The sequence below is a fragment of the Nannobrachium achirus genome, assembly GCF_963921795.1.
Source record: "Nannobrachium achirus genome assembly, chromosome: 2".
Classification (NCBI taxonomy): Eukaryota; Metazoa; Chordata; class Actinopteri; order Myctophiformes; family Myctophidae; genus Nannobrachium; species Nannobrachium achirus.
This window is the reverse complement of record NC_137811.1, coordinates 33674473-33695374: the sequence shown is the minus strand read 5'-3', so window position 1 is coordinate 33695374 and position 20902 is coordinate 33674473. Positions and strand designations below refer to the sequence as shown.

General features: G+C 40.5%; 3 protein-coding genes across 3 annotated transcripts; 2 read left to right on the top strand and 1 right to left on the bottom strand.

Moving 5' to 3' along the window:
• Positions 1 to 1651: 1651 nt before the first annotated feature.
• Positions 1652 to 9728, top strand: rhbdl2 (rhomboid, veinlet-like 2; the record flags this gene model as incomplete). The annotated part of the gene is made up of 7 exons (XM_080741334.1): positions 1652 to 1876; positions 5235 to 5383; positions 6035 to 6147; positions 6879 to 6979; positions 7461 to 7521; positions 7633 to 7694; positions 9549 to 9728. The coding sequence occupies 7 exons, from the start codon at positions 1652 to 1654 to the stop codon at positions 9726 to 9728; spliced, it is 891 nt and encodes a 296-aa protein (XP_080597460.1).
• Positions 9729 to 14577: 4849 nt separating this feature from the next.
• Positions 14578 to 16670, top strand: gja9a (gap junction protein alpha 9a; the record flags this gene model as incomplete). The annotated part of the gene is made up of 2 exons (XM_080747617.1): positions 14578 to 14627; positions 15128 to 16670. The coding sequence occupies 2 exons, from the start codon at positions 14578 to 14580 to the stop codon at positions 16668 to 16670; spliced, it is 1593 nt and encodes a 530-aa protein (XP_080603743.1).
• Positions 16671 to 18261: 1591 nt separating this feature from the next.
• Positions 18262 to 20735, bottom strand: LOC308303738 (c-Myc-binding protein-like). Its single transcript, XM_080748234.1, has 5 exons — positions 20618 to 20735; positions 20080 to 20152; positions 19732 to 19780; positions 18981 to 19110; positions 18262 to 18493 (listed from the first exon to the last, which is right to left on the bottom strand). Exons 1-5 carry the CDS (start codon positions 20630 to 20632, stop codon positions 18449 to 18451), a joined length of 312 nt encoding a protein of 103 aa, XP_080604360.1. The 5' UTR covers positions 20633 to 20735; the 3' UTR covers positions 18262 to 18448.
• Positions 20736 to 20902: the final 167 nt, after the last annotated feature.

Genomic DNA, 20902 nt, shown 5'->3' with positions numbered 1-20902 from the left:
ATGTAAACTTAGCAGAGAAGAATCACTTATTTGTTATCCCTGAGGAAGGAAGTCTCTGTGGAGGAAAGCCTATAATTATCTCAAGCAAAGTTTTCCCCTCCAGCAAGCGCTCATGCAGAGACTTTTGACTTCATTTTGAGGAAGGAAAGGAAGAGTCGCCTGATATACCCGTGGTTTCTGTATTACTATGGATGGTAGTTGAACTGTGGTCAACAACCCTACCGTCTTTTGTATTTTCTGGCATCTTAAAAAGTCATTTATAATAGAACTGGTGATTTTATGCGTTGGAAGCCCCCGGACGCCCGTAAAAACAGGGTAGCCTATTAGGTGAGTCCTCCTACCATCTGAATTTACTTTTGACTTGTTATAGCCTGTTTTATCCAAACGTTAGATGGTGATTTTTACTTGTATAATTCGAGATTCAAGATCATTATTATCATCCCTATGCATACTTTATACAGCTGATCTGCTTTGATTATTGTTTGTTGCAGCCTATTTCCTTGTTGTCTTCAAGCTAGCATATATCTGTTTATTATTGCTGCCATACAATGTCAGAGGAACCACAAAATAATTTCACACGTTTGCTCCTTTTTATCTACTAATAGGCAATGAGGACATGTGGGCACCTCCATTCATTGTCTATTTTGTCCAAAATAGAATATTTGAAAACTGGTCTAAAGTAAAGTACACATGATTACAACATGCTTAATATATTTTCGACAATTAAGCACTAATGTTTCTACAGTTGGTACAAATAGCTACAAAACCTGTATATCCAGTCTTTTTGGGACATCAACAAGAAATTCCCACTGGGCCAGATACAATATATATATATATATATATATATATCTTTCTCCATTCAAGTGGATGGTAAGATACAGATAAAACATATCTGTGACAGATATATTTTTTTTCTTACCATCCACTTGAATGGAGAAATATTTTTATATCTGTTTATCTGGCCCAGTGGGAATGGGCCTCTGATTATACAGTGCACGTTCACATCATGTATATGCCATCTTTACATTACTAAAACGTTTTTTTTTTATATATATGTTACATTTTTGACAAAATAGCCAATTCTACTTTGTATCCAGGCTAATTGGCTGATTGACTTTATCCATCTTGTAAAGCAAGTGATTCAACCAAGCCGTAATAAGCTAACCTAAGTCATTCAAGAATACCTAAATAGCATTTATAGCGATGACCGGAAAGAAAAATTGCAGGCGAGGCTGAGACCTTCAAAAATGTCTTGAGAGTGAGACTGGACTCAAGTTGAGACTGGACTGGAGTACTACTACTACATACCAGTGGTTTCATAGTATACTAGGCCTCACACTGAGATCCATCAGCTGCACACTGACGTGAGGAATCAAAACAGCAGTATATTGTTCTGTGGGTTTACAGACAGTTTTTTAATGTACAAACAAAGTAGAAACATTTATTTTAAAATAATAATAATAATGTTCAGCCTGATTCACAAATCCTACAAATCAGTGCTGAATGGTCCACTCCAAACGTATGAACCCCAATTTACCTGTTTGCTTGTTATTGCAAAGTACTATGAATCATGTCTAGGTGCCCAGGCTATGCATGCAAGAGAGTGTTTGTATGTGATGTGGAATCTGATCTGTGAAGGCCAGTAAACGTGATGCAGGAGCTCGACATTGAAGAACAGGAACCTCTTCCTGTGGAGAAGGATGAGAGACAATCGAAGCAAGGAGAAGACCAGATAGATGGGAAGCTGGGATGCTGTACCAGGTTCCAGCATTCTGTGTCCAGATGGATGCTTCCAGAAGATGCCCGCAACACCTACCTGGAGCGTGCCAACTGCTGCCCGCCTCCAATCTTCATCATTTTAATCAGCATTGTAGAGGTAAGGCTTTGAGAGATGCATGGGAAATTGTAGCCGCAACTCTAGAAATATTTTATTAGGTTGGATCTAGAGTTGCAACACGTCTAACTATTGACAGCCCATACATCCAAAGTGAAAGGTCCTATCTGACTGTTTGGAAGCGCTCGTGGGAAATCACTCAACAGTCCTGCGTACCACTGGTTTCTAAATTGCACATAATGCAGGAATTGCAAGTTGCGGCTAGAGCAATATTGACCAGGCACATTGAAAACTGAAAAGGTTTACCTAAAAAGGTACAAATGGAACCAAATGGACCCATAAGGCAATTTGTACACTCTTGCAATTACAAATGGATAAATGAACACTGGACACTAATGTGTAAGTGTGTATTCACGAGGCAGCCATTCTGCTCTTGCATCATAATAGACCGTTTGTCAGCCTTCTGATTGGTCCCTGAGACTCCCTGACTGGCCAACCAGAAAAAAACATTCACTTTTCGCTACCGGGGGTGGATTTATGCAGTGGGAGAAAGTCGTTTCAGCCTTTCACCGCGGTGCGCATTGCGGAGCACGGACAGCGTGCAGTACGGCGCTGCGCGACCATAGCGATTTCGATCATTATAATGAATAAGCTTCAACAGACTAGTTCACATGAACCTTATCAATGTAACTAAGAGTTTCGATTGGGTACATATATTTTAAACGGGCAGAATTACGACAGCCAGCCTATTATGCAGTGGATTTATAGGGTAGGTAGGTAGGTAGGTACTTTATTGATCCCCGAGGGGAAATTCAAGCGTTACAGCAGCTCATAAAAACGTCAATGAAAACACATGATGATAATAAATATCTAAAATAAATGCATCTAAGCAAGTTAAAATGTTAACTGACAAACCAAACCAAAACATTACTAATAGAGATCTGAAATAACTTGTATCCCACATCCCCCATCCTAACTGGCTTGGTCAAGCCAACCAGATGAGGAGTTGTACAGTCTTATAGCTGTGGGCAGAAAAGATCTCCTATAGCGTTCGTTTTTGCAAGTTGGATGTAACAGTCTGTTGCTAAAGGAGCTTTTCTGCCCTTTCACAGTGTCATGTAGGGGGTGAGAGGGGTTGTCCATGATGGCCAGGAGTTTAGTCCTAATCCTGTTATTGGCTACCTCCTCCACAGTATCCAAGGTGGTACCGAGGACAGAACCAGCTTTCTTGATAAGCCAGATATATGGCTGATGCACTGCGCTTTCTCTCTCTGTTTCTCTCCTCTGACTTTTTCAGAGGATTAAACTAATTAAAACATGTATTTTGGGGGGCAAACCCCTGTTTTGCAATGTAACTACTGTACTTTTTTCTTCCCTTTTTATTAATATCACGTAGATGTGTTTCTTTTGGTACTTTAAATAGCTATAATGAGGCTATGAAAAATCTTTTTTCCCCATTAATTTCCAATATAAAAACAACCTGCCCTGGTGTTTCTGTCCCACTGGGATTAAACTAATTCAAACATATATTTTCGGGGGAAAGCTCCTGTTTTGCAATGTAATTACTGTACTTTTTTCTCCCCTTTGTATTAATATCACGTAGATGTGTTTCTTTTGGTACTTTAAATAGCTATAATGAGGCTATGAAAAATCTTTTCCCCCCATCCACTTCCATTATAAAAGAATCTGCCCTGGTAAATTCGTCCCACCTAGTAACAAGAGCAAAATGGGGCGGGATTTGACATACGGTCTATTGGCCTCTTACGTTTGACGTAAGAGCCAGCATGTTAATATAGTCGATGCTTCCTCATTAGCAGAGTGGGAAATTACCACCAGCTAAATAGTTTAGTGGTCAATTTTGGTTAGCAAGGGTTTACTCTTCCTGTCACTTTCACTACCTGTTGTATTATAACATGTCACACTATGATACTTGTTAAATGTCTGGAGAATTTTAAACAATTCTAGACACTGACCCATGGACAAAAACTCCCTGACCATATATTTGTTGCACACACATGGGCAGATTGGGCACTGTGCCAGCCATTATGGATTGATTCTGTGTTCTAATTCCACAGCATGTGCAGCCTACATTTTAAACACGGTCACCATAGTAATGACATTATTGATTTTCTTTGATTGTATTTAGGGCAGCAAAACACGTGATGGACTTGTTTGTCAGCGCCTGGCAGAAATATATTTTGGTCATGGCACCAAGTGTAGACTAGTCCTGTTTGAGACATAATGAAACCCCATGAAAGAAGGCGTGAACAGTCTGCACTGGTGAACGGGAAATGCCTGGTGAACTGAAAGTGAAATTCATGAAGAGTATAGAAATTGGATCATCATCCATAATTATTATTTTCTTGCCAGTATATCCCTTTCCCCCCGCTTCACTCACGTGAGTTTATTTGCAATACCCGTGCACGTTTTTGGGAAACAGAGAATGACGCACATCCTCTGTGTTGCCCTGTGCAAATGCACATTTTTGCATTGATTTTGTATGTAATCAATCATCCCCACGAGAAAAAAATTGCTCTGCTGCTGGTGTGAATACAGCATGACTGACATATATCTGCTTGACCCAGTAAACAGATGTGTTGAATCACTCTGATCTGCGTAAACACATACTGACTTGACACCTTTGGCCATCAAATACTTCATCAGAGATAAACTGACGTCTGTGCACGATGATACGAGATGAATCCGTTGTATTGCTACTCATTCTGTTCTTCACCATTTCTCATACCTTCCGGCCACGTCATGTGTCCAGTACTGTGTGTAGAACTTGTTGTGTGATACTGCCTGGTGTTGTCTTGTTCTCAGAGCTCGTCACTCAGCTGAACCATCACTCACCACCCAGAGTTAGAGGGAGACTCTTAGGACCACATTGTTCTTATGGAACATGATTGTATTGGCAGGAGGAGTATTTATAAATACTGCCCTTTCCGTTTTAACCAAAAGAGACACACTGTCGCCTCACTAGTCGAACTGCCCACAAGCAGCCGGCTTGTCAATGTTAGAACGATGCCTTTTCAGATCTTTTCTGTACAGTGTGGCTTTGTTACTGGAGACCACGTTGAGTTTTCTGTGGTTTTGTTCACAAACTGCTCAGCTGAAGGTCAGACAGGGAGGTAATGGTATACAGTATCTTGTTTTGTCTATAATGTACCTTTTTCAAGGGATGTGCTTTTCATTATTTGTTTTTCAAAAGCCTAATTAACGTGGCAACCTTTGGAGTCCATAATGGAAGGCTTGTTGGCTGATGGACAAATAGAATGTGTTAAAGTGACTGCTACTGGCTGGATGTTTATATTTCATCCAGTTTATATTATACACTGTCCATACACTGTCATATTTGTGAACACCCTGCAGTGTGTGAACCCTGTTGTGTTCCTTTCAGCTGGCAGTGTTTATCTACTACGCAGCATGGAAGCCACAGAAGCAGTGGGTGACTCTGGACGAGGGCATCTGGAACAGCCCCTTAACCTACCGGTCTGACAAGAGGCAGGAGGCCTGGCGCTTCTTCTCCTACATGTTCGTCCACGCTGGGTAAGAACCTGACATAGGGCTGAATACATGAATATTTTAATAACAATAATAATGACCCTCTTTAATGTTTTTACCTCCATGTCCTAGGGCATTCACAAATAGTGATTTTTAGTATTCGAATTATTCAACCTCTAAGTATTCGAATAGTCGACAGGACTGGCCAAACTGTTAAATATTAAGTAAGCAAGAGGAGAACATTGTGAAAATAGCCGATCTACATGCTCACAACGCCTCGCGTTGCGAGGCGTTGTGAGCATGTAGATCTGCTATTTTCACAATATATTTCTGCGGAAACGAGTCACATTAAATGTAATACCTACAATTCCAAGTGCTTGTCAGGGTGAGGGTCCCCAGTTCAAATATGTTTATTTTGGGGGTCACGGCCTAAAAAGTTTTGAGAACCCCTGGTATAGAGCCTTAACAAATTCATCCACCAGGGGCATTGACAACTCATTTTTATGACTTCCTATCTAGCCAAGTTTTAAAAACAATATATTTTTTAAATAGAAAACAATAAAATAATATAAGCGAATATTCGACTTCGGTGAACAACATCGAATAGTGACTTTGATATTTGAATATTCGAATATTTGGTCCTAATATGATTTTATAACTTCCGTCTCCATGTTTGTTCACGTTTCCTTTTTTTAGTGTGGAACACATCCTGGGAAACCTGGTGATGCAGCTGTTACTGGGCATCCCTCTTGAACTAGTCCATAAAGGCTTCGAAGTGGGAATGGTCTACCTGGCAGGGGTCCTGGCAGGTGAGTTCTATTGTCTTTCTAAAAAACACTTTTATATAGAGATCATAAACTTTTATAATGTCACCCGTGTGTGCACTTTACTGCTTTTACATGCCATGCTGGCTTTGCTGTGTCAGAGGTGTGACGTGTAACATAACAGTGTCATCGAGTCTGGTGTTACAATGCTGTTGCCTACACATTTATTTCACAAATTATGGACAAAATATAGGATGGGACAATTGAACTGCTGTTGTTGGCATTTTCCTTGCAAAATAAGGGCTTTTTTACTGTCTGTGTTTTAATAACGTTGAGTCACATTGTGAAAATGTAGATACAAGCAGATTTGTGTGAGCAATGCGTTTAGGCGATCGGACATACATTGGAGGAGAAACATAAGAAGCAGAGAACTCTGGGACCACCTCCACTGCTGTCTCAAAGATTCAGTCTCTGTACCGAACAGCGAGGCAGAATAACGGTGCAACATTCCCGCCTTGAAAGCTGTGTAAAAGAGTCTTATCTTTCTCTAAGCAAGCGACATTCACTAGTACTACACTCTGACTCTATTTGTCGATAATCAGCCCTCAAATTCCTGTGATACACTGTCAGCTGAGGACAGGTGAAGGTTATGTATGGCATGCACTCAGATATTTGCCAAACTTCAAGCTGATTTTCCTGTTTGTGATAGAGTAAGCTGTGGGGCTCAGAAATACCACTGTTCGGAAAGCTGATTATTTTTGTTGCCTGTTCCTCAGGCTCCTTGGCTAGCTCCATCTTTGATCCACTGAGTGCCTTGGTGGGGGCCTCGGGTGGGGTGTATGCCCTGATTGGAGGCTACTTCATGAATGCTGTGGTGGTGAGTTTGCATACAATTAGTTACATTTATCTATCACCATATAAATTGTCTACTTTACATGAACGAACCAGTCTTGTGACTCTTGTCCCATGGTCTTTCACTACTTAAAGGGGAAAACCACCGATTTTCAATATTGAATGGGGGGATTGAATGTCGGGGGGGAACTTCTACATGCTTCTACATGCTCGTTGTGAGCATGTAGATCTGCTATTTTTTTATTTCCACACAACTCCTCTAAGGTATATTAATGACATAGTTCAATATTAAAAATCGGTGGTTTCCCCCTTTAAGACATTTTAAACATGTTGATAAGATTGCCGATTCTGTGGGCGGTCACTGAATGGTCAAAATGGATTTTCATGCCTGTTGTATAGTTTTTAATGAGTTTAACGATATTGATGTTAGATACTCCTTAACTTTAAGAAAAGAATGTAGCATACCAAAATTGTATTATTTAGTTTCTGGTGTGTTCATCCCACAGAACTTCAGAGAGATGATGCCTCTTCTGGGAGTATTTCGCATCGTGGCGATATTGGCAATTGGTAAGTTTCCCATCACTATGCTTTGCTGTCCCAGTAAGCTTAAACTTCTATTGCTGTGATCAATATAAATGATAAAGAATCAATAGTCAATGATGTTTCCTTCCTCTCTAGTCGGCACAGATGTTGGCTTTGCCATCTACAGAAGATTTCTCAGTGAAGAGGTTGGAATGCAGGTAGGAAAACAATGGATTTGGAGAGCTCCCTTCCCCCGCACACACACACACACACACACACACACACACACACACACACACACACACACACACACACACATGTTTCAGCATAACAAAGGCTATCCTAGACCTGTTTGCACATGGGAAAGACCTTATGAAGAATTCCAGCCAACCCCGCCCTAAGATATACCCTGTTTTCAATGTGGTTACAGCTGCAGAAAAGTAGCTCTCCATTAGTTGTATCATGCAGTACAATTTAAACGCAAGCCTCTCATCTGGATTAAGTATGTCATCACCACATGCATACATAGCCTCATTAAAGGTATTCGATTTCAGTCTCGGACAGAATCTGCCAAAATTCACTGCAAATTACTTCTCCCAAACTTAAGCATAATATACAGTATGCAGTACTCTCCCCAAAGCCATTGTTGTTGGACAGGACTTCTTTATTGGAGTTATTGGAGTATTATTCCATATCTTTCCTATTTATAGCTATTTTAATCATGTCAGAGCTCTCATCTTTCCACCAAAAACAACATTAATCTTTTGTCAACCACAAGGCCAGTGTCAACCAATGAAACAACCCACAGGGAGACCACATGGTTGACATCGACCAAGACAAAGACCAGTCTGGTCATTTTGTTGTTTTTTTGGGGCTAAGATTAATGCTTCCGGCGTGATTCAGATCTCTCTATGGAAAACTATGGAATAATAAAGAATATAATAATGAGTCCTTTTTGACAGACAGCAAATGTGGCTTTATGGAGAGTACTAGTATGCTTACTTGTTAGAAGTAGGGAGAAGTAATTTGGTCCTAAAGGACTATGCAGTGAATTTCATTAGGATCTGACCAAGGGGACTGTTCTTATGGAATACAATAACATTTGGAGGATAAACACACCCTGCTTCCTTGTTTGTCATCAACTACTGTAGATCCTCAGAGCCATCTGCTTCCAATAAAGACCAATACGGGTCTAAAGGTCGTCTGCTCTATGTTTTTACGGTCCCTCAGCTTTGTTTTGCTAGTTAATTTTAAACGGTTCTCACTACGTTTGCATGTGTTTGTCATTGTTGAGTAACCATAAGCTACATAGATTATAGTAATTACAGGTCTGCGGTCAGTGTGCTGAAAATTAAAGGGTGAGGTCACTTATGACCAAATAGGCTTTGCGCATACATTAACTGTAGTCCCAGGTTTCCTGAAGGTGACCTGTTTCAGTTTAAACCCTATACATGGTTGACTGGAGTCCCTCTGGTCTCTAAACATCCAGATGGAATCCGATTGGTTTAAAATGTAAACCATTCGGACCATTTAAACTTTAAATGGTCACAAGGAACCAATCAGATAACAATCTGGATGTGACACAGATCTGATTCAGGCTGGATTTGGCTGCCAGTGCAAATGAGGCCTTAATGTTTCGCTCAAAATAGCCACGTTGCGACACGTTGGGAGCTTGTAGAACATTTTCCCAGCAACGGATGCTGGGGTTTAAGTTGTTCATTGGGGCGGAAGCAGATTTGAACTGGAAACACCGAAGCCTAATTTATACTTTATACTTTTCAAAAAGACAAAACAAAACCTTAAAGGAGTACTAGTTCACCCCAAACAAATATTTTCTATCAATTACACTCATGAAGCCTTAAAATCATGGAGATTTTTTAGTTTTTGTTGCATTCCAAAGCCAGTAATTTGATTGGCAGTAGCCGGTTGGAGATTCAAGTCTCCTGAGTCTCTTACTGACCGATGACCAAGGTCATCAAATGATTGGCTCAGGAATGCAAAAAAATCGCCATCATTTTAATTGAAAGAACAAATAGTAATTTTGACCCCGCCCTTTAACCCTTCCATTCTAGGTGTCCTTTGTGGCTCACATCGGAGGAGGGGTGGCTGGAATGACCATTGGCTACGTCTTCTTCAGCGCTTACAACAAGAAACTCCTCAAGGACCCGCGCTTCTGGCTCTGCATTGTGGGTTATGTGGTCTTCCTGCTGTTTGCTGTGTTGTTCAACATTTTCCTTTCCCCAGCGTCATAATGGCAGTATGGGGTACCTCAGTGGTTTTCAAAATGTTTGATTTCAAGGGCCCCCACAACTGAGAGTACACTCTGATTTAAGTGGAAAATCCCGTTTGGCCGGTGTATCGATAGGGCGGTGTATCGATAGGGCGGTGTAGCGACGGCGAAGTGGACTAACAGGGGCAAATGTACGAACGGGCTCTCCTACCGTACTGATGAGCAATGGTTATATGTCACAGTTATTGTCCACGACATTGCAAGCGGCGCGAAGGCCAGCGGACCTTGGTCCTGCTCTTCGCGCCCGAGCGCCGCAGGCGAGAGTGCCCGCGAAGCCGTGGTGAATGCAATCGTTATATTTATGCCCAGGCCGTAAGGCCTGGGCAAGCGCACGATAAACGCATGAATGGGATGAAGATCGCTTGCTTTACAGTCCGTTGGAAAGGCTCCCCCTGTTAGTACAGTTCGCCTTATCACTACACCGCCTTATCGCTACACCGCCTTATCGCTACACTGCCCAAACGAGACTAGCCCGATTTAAGGACCCGTAAGGCTCCATTTGGAGCCGTTTCAATGAACCTTGAGGGTCCCTGGATCCCACTTTGAGAACCACTAGTCCCACACCTTATCCTTTTTTTAAAATGACACTAAAAGGCCTTAAAGTTACCTTTCAGGGATTTTGGAGGAATACTCAGGGTTTGTTTTTACTTTATTCCTCATGTTTACGAGGGACAAAGCAATATCCAAGTGCTTTTATCAGTAAGAATTTTTAGTTTATCAGAAACACTTTTTAGTTTTTACACCATTTTGCTATAACACATTTTAATAAAGGGGTTTCTCTTTCCTTTTGTTACTTTGTGGTTTTGGTTTATCTATAGTTGGGAGGGTTTTCCAAAGTGTTGGATTATCAGCATAATTTAAGGAAGTTCCAGTCATGGCTCGTGTTGTTTAACCACTACTTCGAGAGGTTTCCCAAGAGTTGTTGCTGTTTTCAATCTACATTAGCTTTTTCCAAAGTTGTAATATCAAAAACATATCTTTTGATGATTAAAACCCATAGCAGCCTCCTCATTTTCAATCTTAAGTAAAAAAGTATCTTTATTTTTTATTTTTTATATGAATTGCATGCTACATTGTGCCATGAACGGAAAATAACCGAGAAAGGACAATGATCCACATCCTTTTGTGAGAATCTGACCGTTTACCATCAGGCCTTGGCTGAATGTCTTGCTATTGTTCATTGGTCACATCCTGTTGACTGGGTTAACTAATGATGTGACCATGTTTTGAATTCATTAAGATGTAAAACTGTTGGTTCACTTAAATGTGATAAACACCACTACATCACTGATGTAGTTGTGTCTGGAGAACAGGGTATGCTGTAATTTAGCCGAAATGATGCCGTGCAATCGTAAACAAACGGCGCCCAATGCAAATCATTCTCAGACAGTGACATGTAGTATGAAGTCTGCCAAAATTATTACATTGGCAAGCCAAATTAAATAGTTTACACAAAAATAAACTAGTTTCTTATGAATGCTTTATATTCCTGGGTCAAAGTAGTGCACCTAATGTGCACATTTTGTTATGTTTGCATTCTTTGCAATATTATTGTTACTGGCTCTGTAGCATTGCTTGCATAAGGAAGGGCATGCTGGTAGCTCTTGCTTTTCCTTGTTATTTCCCCTCAAATGCGACGTGTTTCCAAACAGAACTTCCTGTAGTATTTTACATAGCGAAAAGAAAAATCTAGCTAGGCAGAGATGGGAAGAAGGAACGCAATTTTAAAACCTTTGTCCAGAGTGCCTCAAGTTATAGAGCTTGTTGCTACAGAGTGAGAAAAACAAATGAGACAAGAAGTGTTTCTTGTATCATAATGCGGCAAAGGAGTTTTAAATGTTCAGAATCAATTATTAATGTTCTTTTTGTTATTTGTGACAACATTAAAACGTTTTGAGTATACACATTACCCACTGAAGAAGTGGATATAGATACCTTCTTACTGTGTATACCCACCACTACTTCACTGCAGTAGTCTGTGTGCCTTTTCAATTACCTGTATTCTGTTGTTGAGCAGACAGCAAAAGAATACATCGTCTTCATGAAACATTTCAATGATTTTCTGTTGTAAGTTATGTGTACCAGTAATTTATGTTGTTAGAATTCAGTACAGAGATGACATTTTTACACTGGTTTTGGTACAGATAACATTTGTTACCTTTTGGTTTTGGTGTGTTGGCTAATTTATAGATTTATTATATTTGGGTTGGTATACAATAGTTGGATTGTCAACAAAATGAGAGGAAATGCCCAATCGTGGCTCCAGTTAGAAGCCTACCTCATATTTTGATAAGATCTCGTCTTATCTTCATTTTCTGCTGTTTTATCATTACCATAGGTTTCTACTATAACTGTAGGCAGTCTATTGCTAGCTACAGTCTAGATTCAGTTTGGTAAAGCTTAGAAGTATAAGACCATTATATGCTAGGCTAATTATTAGTTTCTTATATACATTTATTGTGACCAACAACATGGAACCAAAGGTGTACAGGGAATGAATTTTGATGCATCAAAATACATATTTGAAATTCTGTGGTCAGTTAAACTGTATGACTCATGTTCCGGTGGTGAAAATGGTAACTAGAGTATTTTCCTTATCAATTCGAATGTTCTTATCTAAGAAAGCATTCCTATTAAAAGTTTGAAATATTTTGTAAAATCTTGATTTCTTTCCATTCTTCTTTCATGATTTTAATTTTGCTAACCCTGTAAATATGGGTCAAAGCCATTTATCAATGAATATATTTGAATATATTTATCTGACATTCCGTGACAAGGCTGGCTAAGTAATTTCATTTGAAGGTAGGGCAACAAATAAGGGACAACTTAAGATATTACATACCAGTCCTCATATCTAGACAATTATCTGTTGATTTAAAAATAATATGGAAATGGTCTGAAAAGGCTACGGGATGTTCCGCTTTAAGTACATTTTGATTCCAAGGCTTTTGCACTTTTGACTTTTGTAAAAAAAAGAAAGAAAAAAGTAGGCCTACCTTTTCACAGTCCGAACAGACAGACAGGACAGGACAGGACAGGACAGGACAGGACAGGACAGGACATAGTTAACAGTACAGATTAGAAGTAACTTCTAAACATCCCGTTGTTTCACAACTTTGAAATTGAAAATAGCATTGTCTATATTGTTTGATTTTGTTTGCTATATAGTTTGCTTGATGAGGTTTATGTGAACAGAACAAACAAAACCAAAAATTGCAATTATGTCTATTTATTTTCTTCTTGCAAGGAATTTCTAAAAGTAAAAATGTCATGAACTGTCAAGTTAATTTTGTTTTTAGTATTATCGTTTCCTGTTTTTGTCTAGTTATTTGTTACCTGTCTTGTCTTACCTGCATGTGATTTTTAGTTTTCTCCACTTGTGTCCTGTTAGTTGTGCTTTAGTTTTTGGGTAAAGTGCACGTGTGACCCAGAGACTAAAATGGCAGGGCCGCTTGAACCCTCTAACCCCCCCAAGCCCCCCCCCCCCCTGCACACCACTGCAAACCAATATTACACTTTGCTGTGATTCGTCACGCTCTATATCTCTAATGTCATGTATAATCTAGGCTATTCATAGACCACCAGCATTATACTCTGTGTGTAACGCTTTGGGTCCAAACATCCCTCCCCGGGCGCAGTTAAAAATAGTAGTCCACTGCTCCTAATAGTTTGGATTGGGAAATGCAGACAATGAATTCCAGATATGTGCAAATGTATGTGGCACATGATAAACCAACAACTACTAAAGGGAGACAATAATACATTTATTTATAATAATAATTAATAATATTGCAGCAACGGCTGTGCATTGAAACATTTTTCCTCTTGCTCACAAAAGACAATAGAATGGTTGCCAACTAGTAGCTCCGGATGTCTGACATAAATACACAGCCTGGATTGATGCAACTTTACCAGGCTTTCATACCATGACGTGTACTGTAGATATGGTGGCATCTGTATTCTGATTCTGTAGATGCCAACAAGCAGTCAGCAACAATGCCAAAGCAAAGTGGATTTATTTATTATTAAATGTGATAAAATATTGTGTGAAATGGACAAGTGTATTAATCTGCAGAGGAGCAGCAGAGTATGAACTGGGACGTGACTCATTGATTGCCACACAAGAGTATAGAAAACTATTGATCACAAAAGGCCTGTGGGATGAGTGGCTATCATAGCATCAGTGATGGGGAGATTCTAACCATGGTATCCATTTTCAATCCCACACATCTGTATACAGTAAAAGAGGTAACTCATCAGATCAGCAGCACAATTCATTGTTAATGCATCTTTATCTATGTAGAGTAGACAAAGATAAAATAAATACAAAATAAATAAAAAAACACAGTTGAATTGAACATCTGGAAACTAATGTTGCTTACATCCACAACAACTGTACACACTCTGGTGGCCCACCAGATTAGTGCAATACAATTCAGTGTACTGTAAGTATGTCAAGGCAAGCATTTGTCTGACATTCCTGTCATTTGGAAAATCCTACACATACTGCATAAGCTATACAGGACTTTGACTGTGGCATGCATGCTTGAGGTGGAAATCCACGTTGCAACCTAATTACAGTACCATGAGGCCATGATTTAAATGTATTGATGGAGCTGCAGGTATTGACTTTCTCTTGTCAGTGTATTGTTGGCACGCTTCCCTCTACTGCTCAGTTGTCCCATGTCCCCATTCTGTTTCAGGCAACAGCGGGACAGAGGCGGGTCATTGAGGTTCAGGTGATGTGCAGGGACAAAAGTTGGGAGGGCGGCAACGATTTTGGTACATTTTGGTGATCACGTCACGGCTGTATGACCAAAGGAGATTTGAACCACCGGCAGTCTATCCACGCTGCTGCAAGGTAAATGGAAATGTCTACTTCATTGATCTCTGTCATGATTTAAAATGTTGCCTGCCAGGGCAATGGCTTTATTAGGGCAAAGCAGGGGCAGTGACGAGGTGTTTATCAAGACAAGATGGGAATTCATTTACAAATATCATGCTCAGGATGCAGAGAACATTTAACAACATCAAGTGTCCTCACTAATGTTTTGTTGTTCCTGATGAGAGGTAATTTCGATTTATATATTTTTTATTTACATAAAAGCTTGATGTTTATGGATTTAAATATAATATTCTATTTTTGTGTTGTTTATTACTTAACTTCACCCAGCTAACTGTACTTCCTTTTTTTCAACTTCAAGTTTTTTTTAACATAAAAGATCAACAGACTTCTTAATATCAAGCTTTCATACATGAAACAGCCAACTGCTTGAGACAACTAAACATTATTGAAATAATCTGTTTCTTGGTATCACAATAACTTAATCTTGCAACTACTTTTTTCCCCCTTTCTGCAAGCCACAACAATGGCCGTGTGAAGATGGGTGACTGGAATTTCCTCGGGGGGATATTAGAGGAGGTGCACATCCACTCCACCATGGTGGGTAAAATCTGGTTGACGATACTCTTCGTCTTCCGAATGCTGGTCCTTGGGGTGGCCGCAGAGGATGTGTGGAACGATGAACAGGCTGACTTCATCTGCAACACAGAGCAGCCCGGGTGCCGCAATGTGTGCTATGACCTGGCTTTCCCCATCTCGCTCATCCGCTACTGGGTGCTGCAGGTCATCTTTGTGTCCTCTCCCTCGCTGGTTTATATGGGCCATGCACTGTACCGGCTCAGGGCCATGGAAAAGGAGCGGCAAAAGAAGAAGGTACTTCTGCGGCGAGAGCTGGAGCTGGTGCACGTGGACATGGCTGAGGCGAGGAGGAGAATTGAGCGGGAAATGAAGCAAGTTGACCAGGCTAAGCTGAACAAAGCTCCCCTAAGGGGCTCCCTGCTGAGGACCTATGTGGCTCACATTGTCACACGCTCTGCCGTGGAAGTAGCATTCATGATGGGCCAGTACCTCCTCTATGGCTTCCACCTCTACCCGCTCTTCAAGTGTGAGCGGGAGCCCTGCCCCAATGCGGTGGACTGCTACATATCCAGGCCCACAGAAAAAAGCGTTTTCATGGTGTTCATGCAGTGCATCGCTGGGGTTTCCCTCTTCCTAAACATCTTGGAGATTATGATCCTGGGCTACAAGAAGATTAAAAAGGCCCTCTTGGACTACTACCCCCACCTACGAGAGGAAAGAGATGAGCTCGACGACTACTATGCCAACAAGTGCAAAAAAGAATCTGTGGTGCAACTGGGTATCGGCACAACCCGGAAGGCAACGATTGCCTCCGCACCCAGTGGCTACAACCTCTTGATGGAGAGGGCACATGAAGTGAACGTATACCCAAATCTTATCAATCCCTCAGCCTTTTTACCTCTTCAGGGTGAACTAGCCGCTCAACAGGTCTTAGATGATGCTATGGATGCAGCTCACAGTCCCATGGAGCGCAACTGCAACTCCAACAACACTAGTAGCAGTGAGCCCCGCTCACCTCCTCCTTGCGACTCAAAGAGCCCTCCCAAGCAGGTGGAGGCAGAAGACTTCCCACAACTTCCCCAGCGCAGCGAGGAGGGTAACAAGGTGGATGACAGAGGGAGCCAAGACTCACCAAAACCTCCAAAAGATGTATCTTATGCCTCCTCTTTTCCTACACTGCCAGTATGTGCGGTGAGGAGACCATGGAGGGGACACGGCTCTTCCAACTGCTCCACAGTGTTGGAGGGCAAGAGCTCTGACACAGATTCATATGGGTGCATAAAGGCCAGTGGTGGATATCCTGCTGGTCGCACCCAGTCCAAATCAGATGCCAAACATCAAAGCGAGCCCTCCTCCTCCCCAGGGCCAATGGATGACTCTAGCTCAGGATCACGGCATAGCCCAAGACCACCATCTTCCAACTGCAAAACATCCATGGCAAGTATCTCAAGCAGCAGGCGACCCACAGACTTGCAAATTTGAATACTGATGGCAGATCTTTTGACTTAGGATAGGATTACATTGTTACATTGTTGCTTCACAGAAACATAATTATGCAACAGGACTGTTAAGTTTCAATGGCTATTACTGACAGGTCAGAGGTCCTGAGTTCAGACATTTGGGGTACAGTACACTCATCGTTACAGTTTAATGGATGTTTTAATTGCATAGAGCAATACAAACCTCAACCTGTGACTGAGTATGAACAGGGTTCCCACAGTCATGGAATTGCTGGAAATATTTTGAAAATTGAAATGCTCCAGGCCTGGAAAAGGTTTGTTTTGGAAAAGGTTTAAATATACATTGTTTTTGCTCATAAAAGCATGTCCCAAAACATGTCTGTCATACATGAAATATGTAACATGTTAAAATGTAGTGCTGCTCTAGCCTGGTCTTGCCAGCCTCTTTCACACACTACCACCACCGCCAGGGGGTGGTGTTGCAGTCTGGAACAACCAGGCTAGTGCTGCCCTGCACGAGCTGTGCAAGTGCAGCCTAAGTGCAGGATGTCATGTGACAAAAATAATAGATCTACATGCTAATACTTTTTACCATGATACATTGTTAGCTTGTAGATCTGTTGTTTGCTCGAGTCATGGGGCATTGATAGCACACTGGTGTGCAATAAGGGCCTTATTGCACAGTATGATTACTATAGGCTTGGAAATGGGGTCAGATACACTGGACAAGTTATGTTTTGTAAATTGTTAGAAATGTAGGAACAATGCAGGACTCTTCCAACAAAACTGCAGTGAACCATGTACATTTTGTAAGATTTTGTCACCATGTACATTTTGTAAGATTTTGTCAGCATGCCTTTTGTAATAAAACTATTTTGTTTATTGACTGACTATATACATTAAAAAAGCATGGTCAAACTCATACATTCTACATGTCATCACCACCATTCTGTTGTACATTGACTAAATTGAAGTTGTTTCCGTGGCTTTTTGCTTAAAGAACCACTTCTCCATTAACAACCATAACTTAATATTTTGTCCTTGCTCCATCTCTCAAGGAGGGCTAGTTCAGTAAGTTAATTTCAAACTTTAATACTAATACAAACATAAAGGCTTCAATTTCAATCAGTTAACTTCCCAGGAAGCGAAAGGCTGTATTTATAATAGATGTCGAGGTCATTGGTAAGCAGGTTTTTGAACTGTCTACAGCCCACCAATTACAAGAGTAGACAGACATTGTGCCATCTTATGCCCATTAGGGAGTAACAATTGAATGTTTAAAGTAGGCTTCCCTTCATGCCAAATGTAGCATAACAGCAATATGATCTATAAATGCGATGAGTGCTGGGTCTGACAGTACTGGCTGCTATTAGACCTCTAGAAAGCCATGGCAATCTACAGTTCTCTGAAAATCATAAGAATGGTTAATCAATGATAATCTCATGTTAACCCTTTCTAAATCTAATACAAATGTTGTCAAGAAGGTGTTCTAATTACAAGTTATACCAAGAAAGAAAGGCTTAAACAAAATTGTTACCCATTTATTTTCTTGGCAATATCAGACATGAATGTTTTGATTCAGCCCATACTATGTCTTAACCATAGTATCCGTAATAAACAGGGTTCGTCATGCTAAGAAATCCTCAAAACATAAAGAAAAACAATATACTTTTTTTATAAATTATATACAAAATAAGTTAAATCCTAAGAAGAGGTATATAAAAAAAGACATAGCATTGAGCACAAAACTAAACTAAGGAACATTAACAAACATGACGATAAAGCAAAGACCGTCTTTGCTCATTCTGCAGCTCCATCCTCCGATTTTGGTTCGTAGCGCTGAAGCTAAGGAAATTGGAATAAAGTCAAATGTCAGGACCAGGTATTGAGATGTCACTTTCGTTCAACTTGTAAAGATACAGCACCATATACGTAGCTGCTGTCAGGCAGAAACCTTGTATCTCCGTATTCAACTTTTCTTCATAAATTAATGCCCTACTTCATCTTACTACAGCGTCACAAAAATAGCAAAAATTGCCTATCTGCAAGCTCACGAGTCGCAAAGCCTTCTTGTGAGCTTGTAGATCAGATTTCTTTTGCCATTTCTGAAAACATTTTGATGAAAATGTTGATGTGGTGAAGTCTGGGGTTTTATAAATATTGAACCAATGAAAAATATCAAGAGCTTGCGACTTAATATAATTATAATTGCTTTGGAACACAGGTTATTTCTTTTCTCTATTTCCTGAAAAGTCATGCTTTTGGAAAAAAAGAATGACTTTTTGGAAATATGAGGTGTGTGTTATCTTTGAGAAATAAGGAGAAGTTTTACCCTTGTCTTGAGCTCTTTGTTTTCCTCTACCAGAAGTCCACACCTCTGCCTCAGCTCATTCACTTCTTGCTGAAGAGCTTCAGTGTCTTCAGAATCCTGACTGGCAACACCGAGGCGTTGCTTCAGAAACCTGGGGGGAGTTGGTGAAGGAATCTACAAAAGGGCAATTTGCAATAATCATTCCCATCACAAACCGAACATGAATGTACAATGACAGGCCTTAGCTAGAACAGTAGTTCTCAACCTTTTCAGGCAGTGACCCTCCCAAAAATAATCATGTTTGAACTGGGGACCCCCCACCCTGATTACTTGGTTCCCCAGATAAATATTGTGAAAATAGTGAGAATGTAGAAGAACTTGTAGACAGGCTATATAAGGGGCAACCCTTATATTATTTGACAATTTGGCCAATGTTTGACCAGTTTTTATAGGGGGGCAGCCCTCTATTCAGAAACACCCCTACTTAGAAACACCCCTATTCAGAAATACCCCCACTGAGGTTAGGGTTAGGTGACATCTCTATTTAGAATAATGGAAGTCAATCTTCTGAATAGAGGTGTGGAATACTTTTGATGCAGTATTAGTATTTTTTGGAGGTATTGAAGGTCTTATTTTGTCACTTCACTGTCATCTAGGGACCAGTCCCGACCGACAGGTTGAGAACCACTGAGCTAGAATACAACATTTACAAGACCTCCCTGTTATTGTGGTGTTATCGGGCAAGACACATTCCTAGCTTTAAAAAGGATACTCCATTGCATTGCTTGGCTTCTCGTTCTGTTCATACAGTGACACCATAACTGAAGGAGCAGAGGGGGACAACACACAGAACACAAAGTTAACACAAAGTTTCTCACATTTAGATAAAGGTTTTACCGGTATTGCAACCAATTGCAACCAATTGTCAACCAATCATCAAGGATGATGATACACGAAAGAAGAAGACTGTAGAAAATCCTAGAAAAAGCAGAACAAGTAGCCTGAACTTGAACTGTATACTGCAGTGCAAGTTCAGGCTACTCATTCAGCGTTGTCTTATGTTGCCATTCGTAGAGCATGCCAAAATGGCAGAAACTTTGCTAAACCAAATGGACCATACCGCTAGTAAGAGTATCCATAACGCCTGCTTTCTCCAGATACCTCCGGAACTGTTCCCTTTTCGAGTCTGAAGCCTGTGGGAAGAAAACAAAAGCAGTGATTCATTCAAACAACCACCAAAAGTTTACTACACAGAATTACAACGTGTTGAATCTTGTGTTCTCTTTGTGGTAGTTTCAACTTTAGACAACCAACCAATGGATGTATTAAAACCACAAGCAAACAACTAATTCATTAAGCATAATTTAGTTACACATTTGAAAAGGTTTGTTGGGATTGTTTTACATGGTTTTCGGTGTTATAAAGTTATTCAGTTTTAAAGAAAAACGCAGGAAAGTTATACAGTTATAAAGAAAAACCAACGCGTGGCTAGACATTAAAGCCACGAGGCTGCAGGTGATACAGCCAGGTGACAGGTTGCAATTAGGGAACGTTAGGTTAGCTTAGCTCGCGTGTGAGATAAACATGTGATTTGGAGTTTAGTTGAAATAAGTTGGAAAATAGTTACGTTATCAACAAAACAGAAAGAAAGTACTTACTCTGTAATGTGCCATAATGCTGTCGAGGGCTTGTTTCGGTTGAAAACCAACTCACTGGCAAGTAGCAACACTAGACAGCTGCGTCCTAATGTATAAATTGAAACGAAGTGTCGCCAGATGGATGTAGTTGTAGTTTATTTATCGTCTCTTTGACTTCCTCCTCTTCCTTCCAGCTGCGTCAAGTCTTCGATAATAAGTTACCGTCACACCGGATATAGATGGTATCTGTTTTCAACAGTAAAAGCTCTATGGAAAACCGTCGCGTTGGTAATTACATTATGTAAG

Excerpts from the sequence above, each read along its gene's own strand:
- LOC308303738 (XM_080748234.1), bottom strand. Across the intron at positions 19,781-20,079 it reads TATGGATACTCTTACTAGCG|TTATGGTGTCACTGTATGAA; the intron begins GTATGGTCCATT and ends CTGCTCCTTCAG. Across the intron at positions 18,494-18,980 it reads ACAAAGAGCTCAAGACAAGG|CTTCAGCGCTACGAACCAAA; the intron begins GTAAAACTTCTC and ends CAATTTCCTTAG.